The sequence below is a fragment of the Pundamilia nyererei genome, unplaced genomic scaffold (genome assembly GCF_000239375.1).
Source record: "Pundamilia nyererei isolate P.nyererei 1_Seehausen unplaced genomic scaffold, PunNye1.0 scaffold00068, whole genome shotgun sequence".
In the NCBI taxonomy this organism is placed as follows: Eukaryota; Metazoa; Chordata; class Actinopteri; order Cichliformes; family Cichlidae; genus Pundamilia; species Pundamilia nyererei.
The window spans coordinates 981925-990069 of NW_005187469.1; the positions used below are offsets into that span (position 1 = coordinate 981925).

Genomic DNA, 8145 nt, shown 5'->3' on the forward strand with positions numbered 1-8145 from the left:
AGCATCCCAACTTTTTAGCGAACGTAATAACTTGAGCTAAAGTAAATAATTGTTTAGTCTAATTAATTAGTGCACAAAGTTCTGCACAAAGCTTTTATGATCTTCAAGGGGTGGTGTGGGGCGGGGGCTATTATAAGCTAGGGTGACCATATTTTGATTTCCAAAAAAGAGAACACTTGGCCCAGTCATGAAGAACTTTAATAATACTGTTTGCTTAAAGAAAATTTTAACATATTTAAACGATGCCTTCTCTGTGCGGTTAATGAATGGTGAAACAAAAATGTCATATAGGCTTTTACAAGTCAACAAGGGCAAAAAAACTTAAAAACCTCTGGAATTAAATAATGGTACAGAAATAAGGCCTCATCTGTATAAGAAAAATTATCAGTACCGGGACGGTACGAAGGAAATTTCTTTTGCAGTTCGTCTGAAAAGCTGCAGTTGCGCTTTGGCATTTTTGAAACATCACCAGGCGCGCTGTTGCGCCCTGTCTGTCCCGTCTGTGAGGGCAGAACAACATTTTTTTTTAAGGGCAGAACAATAACACAAAGCAGCACCTCGGGGATGACGTCACACATATGGGTCCTCTGTAGGAAAACCCGGACATTTTCATTAATCTCGAAAATCCCCCCCGCCCCCCCGGACGTCCCGGACAGAACATGAAAAGTGCACATGTCCTGGGAAAAGAGGACGGTTGGTCACGTTATTATAAGCGGGTCAGACCCCATGTCCCTGAAGTGATTGGGCTGTCCTGGACCCACGTGTTCCTTGTTGAGCTTCCGTGATTGGCCATGCCAGAGGGCGCTTCCCATAGTGAGATACTGAGGGAGGTTTGAAAAAAAGAAATAAACTTAAACAAATAATCAAACAATAAAAATTAACCTGAAACAAGAAAACTCTGGAAACGGAAATAAACTAAGCTGAAAGCAAATAGTCAAACGAATTAGAAAATAGAAAACCATATAAACTGTTAAAAATGTCAGCGCGAGAGGGTTCCTGCAGGAGTCACGTGGTCAAAATTGATATAGGTCACGTGCTCTGCACAGAGCGGAAACGCTTTTAGTTTTTAACCTCGTCAGTGATCAACAGTTACAGCTCCCGAGAAAGCACTCGCTTGGCGATAGGTTTAACCGTTTTCTTCACCTATTTATGTATTTTAACAGATAACTACATGGCTACGACAGGACGGAAGGACTCCTCTGGTAATGTAGCGCTAACATTTAACTACTTAATTTATCTTATCCGTAACGACTGTGGTTTTGTTTACTTTGGTTTCTAGTACACTCCCCTGCTGCTGGCTCTTTGCGATGCGTAAATTAGCTTCAACCTGATTTTTTGTGTTTAAAGGCTAACAGGTAATGAGTTTAAATCTGAGTAACATTGCAACCTCAAACGAAACTGTTTTTCTGCTCTGTCATCTTCTGGGCTGCTAAGTACAGCACTCAGTGTCATCAAGTGGTTTTTGTGTCCAAATGTTCCGCTAACATCAGTTCTTTTTTGTGCTCCATGACCACATATTTGAATCCTTGTTGACAAAGTGGGATTTTCCTTCTTTTGCTCCTCCATCAGACATGCAACTCGGACATGATCACATGATATACTGCATGTTTAACTCTAAAAGATTAACACAGAAGTTGTTCGGGGCGCTGTTTTAACGCAGAGCATTAAAAACCAATAAATGCAAATCAAAAACACATTATGACACAAAGAGAAAGATCTGCTGTTTTTATTAATTTTGCAACACTGCATTTAATATCTTTGTATTTTGTCATAAGTTTAGCTCGTGTGGATTCATCCTATAATGTCCTTTCTCTAAGATGTATGAACGGTGGGATTATTGGTTAATCTTGAAACTCTGACAGACCCATCAAAATGAAAGATGATTGTTAGTTATGTCATTGTTTTCGTTTTTAATGATCTTACCTTCAACTGCATGCATTCCAGACTGTAATTACTAGATTATAATAAAATTAGATGCCTTGGTACTAATTAGTAGTTATTGTGAAATCCTCCAATAAAATATCATCCATATGCAGTTTTCAACATAATAATGCCAGTGATAGTGGTCCCTCTAATCATAGTCTCAAACTAACCTGTGAAGCAAACCTTTCTTCCAATAACTCTTCACATTATAGGAAGGGTATGGGGATCAGTACTGGAAGTAACAGAATAAGAAGGTGACAGTCGTAGTGTTCTTGTACATTCTTGTACTTTTGAAACTTTACTTTTTGAAAGCTGTGTGTGGACTGCAAAAGTGTTTAAAGGGAGTACAGCATTTAATTTCATTTGTTTTAAAACTTGATTTACTGACTATTTTGCAGCCAATATGAATCTGCTGATAAATGATGCACTGTTTTTATAGATTAAAATGTACAGCAGTGTATAAAGTTATTTCCAGTGAAGGAAAAGTATTACTTTGGTAATGAAGACTGTCTCCCCAAACCCAGATCAAATCCTGCACTACAACCATGAAGACCACCACCCTTTTTAGCAAACCTATGAAATCAGCATCCGAAGTCTTTCATGCATAGTCACACTGCCTCTGTCTGATAAGCTACTTACATGCATGGTTGAGTCTCTGTTTTCTGATGGATTATTAGTGTGTATAAAATGAAGTACAGCTCCAGTGAGACATGCTGATGAGAATTTTCTAACTAATAGTGAAAGTCTGTTTTTGACCTCAAGAGAAGAAATTTGACTTAACTGAAGTAACCTTTTGAGACTTTCTGACAGTGTTGAAAACTTACAGTAAGCAACAAACCTCAACGAGACACATGTTAAATATTCCTAAAATATGTATGAGCAATAACTTAAAATTAAGGATTGTTTCGCCCTCCCCTTGCTGGTGACAAGTTACTCATGTGCACAGACTGTAGTTTCAGGTTGTACATCAGACATCTTCGTGACTTCGTGTACAATATTTCTAGAACTATGATAAACTGTTGAGTTTTTCTAAGCAGTAAAATGACATTAAACTTGTTTTTAGTGGCAGCACCGTGGTGCAGTACTACCATAGTCCTCTCACAGCAAGAAGGTTCTGGATTCGAACCTGCTGACTTGCTGGAGCCTTTTTTTTGTGGCATTTGCATGCTTTTCCTGTGTGTGTGGGTTCTGAACAAAGGAATGCCTATTAGGTTGTGATCCTAAATGTATCTGTAATTGTGGGTGTGAGAGCGTTGGGTTATCCACCGATCCACCCTTATGACATTCCTGTAAACAGGAAAAATGGATGGATGTTGAGTTTTTAACTTGTATTTCTTTACCTTCTAGTTTCTCACATATTTGCAACAGAACTTTGAGAGATGGCTATATAAAAAAAATTAGCATATAAAACCATTATCAGGGCTTTTTCACTTCCAAAGAAGATAAACCTGAAAAAGATCTTAAACCAAATGCTTAAAGTTAAGCATATTGCTGCAGAACAAAGACCAATTTAAGTTCACTCATGGATCACTTCCTACGTGCAAAACAACCCTGAACACAGCTGCCAGTCTTTCTGTTTTCATTTAAGATTTTTCCTTTAAGTTTTTTTTTATAAGTGGAAGAGTTTGATTCTTAGCCTGTGTGTGGCCTTTTACTTTGGACAACTAGACTAGATCTAAACACTGATATGAGAGATTTCCAGTTTTTGATTGATAGAAAGGCAACTTTATCAGTGTTTCTGCGAGTGCCACAGGCGACAGTGAACCAGAAGAGCCAGATATTTCTATAGATTTCTGCAGCATCTGAGATCCTGTCTCTTAAGTGTCAAATGGGATGGCTTAGTCATTGGCCTGCATCCACTTTTGTTTGTCTGATTGCTATCTGCCATGTCAATCAATGCACTCCTACGATCATAGATATAAATGAATGCTGCTCCAGTTGTCTGCGTAAAATGTTAAGTTGTTGGATTCTTTTGGATGCTTCACATTCCTCTCACCGAGGCACGCAACCAAAGCCCGGCCTCCTTTCTAGCTGAGATAATTAAAAAAACTGTTTCCATCATACTGTGCTAACACCAAATGTTCATTGGTGTGTTATTTATTTAACTTTACAGCTAGAAATTCTCACAGGTTAACTGCAGGTGTTGGTTACAGCAGGAAGTGACCCCTACAAATATGGCTTTGGTTTACTGCAGTTTACCACATGCAGATTCCATAAAATCTCCTTTTACTGTTGATTTCCTAAATTAAGCAATGTATTTTACTCAACCTTAGATATAAAAAAGCAAAACTGTGACATTTAAACTATAGCATTGATTTAAATACATCTCAGATATGCTTGTCACTTGAAACAAAAGCATGCGGACTGCTCCTTTAACAGTCCAAGAAGCCATTCATCAATCACCTGTCAAAACTTTCCGCCTGCATCCATGTCAGTAGAAGTAAGACTAACAGCCGTTCTCTCCTTTTGAGGTTTCTTGTTTGTTTACTTTTGTGTCACGGGTAATTACTTGCAAAAAGAGGCTTTTCCTTTCAGGAACGGTAATCTTATAAACTAAGTGAAGGAATATTGCACGACAAACCTGGCGTTATTCCAGCTCCAAACTTTGCTGTGTAAAGTTATTTCGCTGAACTTTCTTCTTACAGGTAATGCTGACTAATACTGGACACAACAGGGTTTACTTCTCCTGTTTTACTTCCCATTTGCAAGAGACACTGCTAAGCTGGTAGTTTGCTCTGCTGACACGTCGAGTATGACTAACAGGTTTTGCCTCCCTAATTCAATCGTGTATGTGATCTTGCAAGTGATCATTTTGAGAAATAACTCATAACTGTCGATTAAAGGTCAGTAAACAGATTACGTAAAGAGTTTTAGGTTTATTGCCACCGTGTTGTTTCCTCAGTATAAAGCGAACAAACTGAATGACCCTGTTCTTTGTTCCTTTCTTTATAATAAGCAGGGTAAGCGAACCAAAAAACATGTGACAAGTATTAGCTGTGGGTCACAGTGTGTGAGTGGGGCTTTTTTTTTTTTTTTTTTATAAAGGCAGTGTTAAAACATGATATATTGTCTTGTGGATGAATGGATAGGATTGATTTATTTCAAACATTTAAAAGAATGAAATACAATTGATCTGTATGGACATTGGCAAAACAAAAGTTTTGATATGTGCATATGCACTTAATATGGACACGTTCTTTGTATCATTTTATATTTGATATTTATTGTATAATTATCTTGTGTGTGTGTTTGTCTGCAGTATGTAAAAGCTGCTGATTACTGTGAACAGATGAAGTTTTATCATTTTTTTTAAAGCATCTGGCTCAGTTCAAAGTGCCGACAGAGTCAGGGGTTTTGTTAATTTGCACACGTGCACATTAACACACATTTCACTCAGCTCATCAGAGAAAAGGTTTTCTTTTAAAGTGCATTTATCTAAATTTGATATTAGATACAAGAAGTGCTCGGTCATGGAAACCCATGCCATGAAGCTCCTGGCGCAGTTTTTCTGCTGATGTTAATGCCAGAGTCAGGAGTGTGCTGGTGACATTTACGCACTATGCACCTCTGCACACAGTGGTGCACCACTCTGTAACTTCACGTGGTCTGCCACTTCATGGCTGAGGTGCTGTAGTTCCTCAGTGCTTCCACTTTGCAGTAATACCACTTTCTGTTAATTGTGGAATATGTAGGTGGGAAGAAAGTCCATGAACTGACTTACAGTGGTGGCATCCTTTTATAGTACAACACTCGAATTCAGTGAGCTCTTTAGAGCCACCCCTTCTTTCACAAATGTTTGTAAAGATAGACTGCATGCGTAGATGCTTGATTTTAGACACCTGTGGCAACAGGACTGAAAAACCTGACACAGCTGTACCTGTCTGTCATTGATATATGCTTGCGAAACAGCTGCTATCTGTGATGTTCCAGAACTCTCCATCAGACTTACATTAAGGATTTCATGAGCGTCATAACGTCTCTCTATATGTAACTTATCTGATATAACCAGTGTCATAGAAGGAAAAAAACTAAACCTGACATCTTGTTTGTGTAATTTCAACTGCAAAAACCCATGACACGTAAACATCACACCACAGTGTGTTTTGCATTTGATATCAAAAGCACCTTATCATCGGGCCGAGGTCAAAATCAGTGTGCCCTTACTTCTCTGTTCTTAGCCGTGGCTAACAAAGTCGGGCCAGATTTATCATCTCTTACCAATCGCAGAAACCAGATACTTGATATCTGCAACAGTCTCTTATGACTCTTTTGGGAGAGCAGTCTCTTCAGGAATATAGAGTTTCAGACTTTCTCACAAACTTTTCAATTTTTTTTCTCAAGAAGGAAAAAGTGGAGAGTAAAACTACTCAATAAACCTAAACGGAGTGTATGAATCCGTGTCATTTAAAAAAAAAAAAACTACGTTAGAGACTCAAAGCGTGTTGGTTAATTGAGAGCAGCATTTCTTCTTTCACATGAGTCTGAATAGACTCTGAGTTGGACAGGTTAGCTATCGTGTGATGCAGAGCTGACCTCACTGAGATAATGAGATCTGAGATAAAGAGAAAGTATTAGACACAACGAGGACTATGATGGGTTCCAAGAAAACCGTGGTGTGTTCAGGAATCTGTTTCTAGAAGTAGTCTGGGGAAGATTAAATCACGTATTCCAGGAAATGATTGCAGTGTTATTCCTGAAGAGAGGACTTTTAGGCCTAGAGGTTCTTTTCAGTCACCAACATTGTAGCTGTAAAATGCTGTTAAGTGGAGTTTCATTTACTCAAGCATGGACATTTTATTCAATAGTCAGAAATAACAGAAAATGCATTCATTTCCTAATTTCCTTTTACCAGTCATTTACCAATCATGCTTGGATGCACAGTCAGCCCATAAATGACTTGTCTCAGCTGAAAAAAACTTAGATATGTGAAATTTGCTCAATTCACATGACTGCTGCTTTCCTTGCAACACGTGGTTGCAAGGAAAGCAGCCCAACTGCTTGATTGCACAAAAAGGAATTTCTGTGTTTTGCATAATTACTTCATTGCCACAATTTATCTTTGCCTTTGCCTTTTCAGCTTATCGTGATTTAAGTTTAGCAGTTAAGTTCATCTTTTTATTTCACCACAACAAGGCATGTTATCATTATAAATAAGCATCTGATATAGATTATATTAAAGTCAATAAAATGCAAAGATTTTTGCGATTATCAAAGTGTTACTGACTGAGAGGAACAAGCTGCGTTTTCAAAAATGAATAAAAAAAAAACAACTGCATGAAGAGTGAGTAAACTAAAGTAAGTTCAGGAGAAGTTTCCAGTAGTTCGAGAAAAACGCTGCACATGTGGGTTTACCTTTCTTAACATTGATGAATACCAGTCCTCAGATACAATGCTGTGTTATGTGAATAATGAAAACCAGACCTGAAAGATTTCACAGCATGTTCTATTGGACCAAAGTCTGCTTCAGATGTTGGATTTCAGTTCTAGTCTTGCATATATTCTACACCATTATCAACTAACGTGTTGCATTAGTAGACCAGGTCAGTTTATTGGTAAATTACTGATACATTGGACAATATTTTTTACCGAACAACCAGGGTCTCATTGTAAACTTGTTGGCCAATTTAAAGAGTGTTTTTAAAAAGATATATTTTAGAAAAATTAAAATCTTTTTTTTTTTTTTTCCCCCCCCTATCAGAGCGGGAAAGACTTCCCTCTCCGGTGACTCGCTACGGCTCCACAGACAGCAGTGGCGAGGATGACTATCAAATTAACAGTCATGACAACAACTGTAACCACCACCGGTTTGCCACAGCAGCAGGATGTCACTGGGTCCACGCTGGAGAGGAAGAGGAGGCGATTTGCAGGAAGCTAAAATACTTCTTTATGAGCCCTTGTGATAAATATCATGCCAAGGGGCGCTATCCTTTTAAACTGATCCTGCAGCTAGCCAAAATTTTTTTTGTCACCGCTCAGGTACATCATATATTATACTTTAATGCTGATTTCTTTTTGGGGGTGCTCTTGATTTGGAGACATTTCTGGTTCCGTACATTTTAATGGGAATCACGCTGATGATGTAGAAGTTTCAACATTCACACAAATTGAATATCAAATATGAAACATTATCTGTTTAGGGGCTGTAACAGTAACGCACCACATAAGGGTTTTTTCTTTGTCACAGCTTCTTATCGTCCTCACATCATTCTCTATACCCCGTGC

At 38.2% G+C, this 8145-nt stretch overlaps 1 protein-coding gene across 1 annotated transcript in view; it reads left to right on the forward strand.

Moving 5' to 3' along the window:
• Nucleotides 1-1061: 1061 nt before the first annotated feature.
• Nucleotides 1062-8145, forward strand: part of mcoln1a (mucolipin TRP cation channel 1a) — a 24213-nt gene continuing 17129 nt past the window's right edge. Inside the window, exons 1-2 of the mRNA XM_005736325.1 lie at nt 1062-1202; nt 7622-7978. Coding sequence (XP_005736382.1) covers nt 1172-1202; nt 7622-7978 — 388 coding nt within the window. The 5' untranslated portion in view covers nt 1062-1171. The remainder of the gene's footprint in view (nt 1203-7621; nt 7979-8145) is intronic.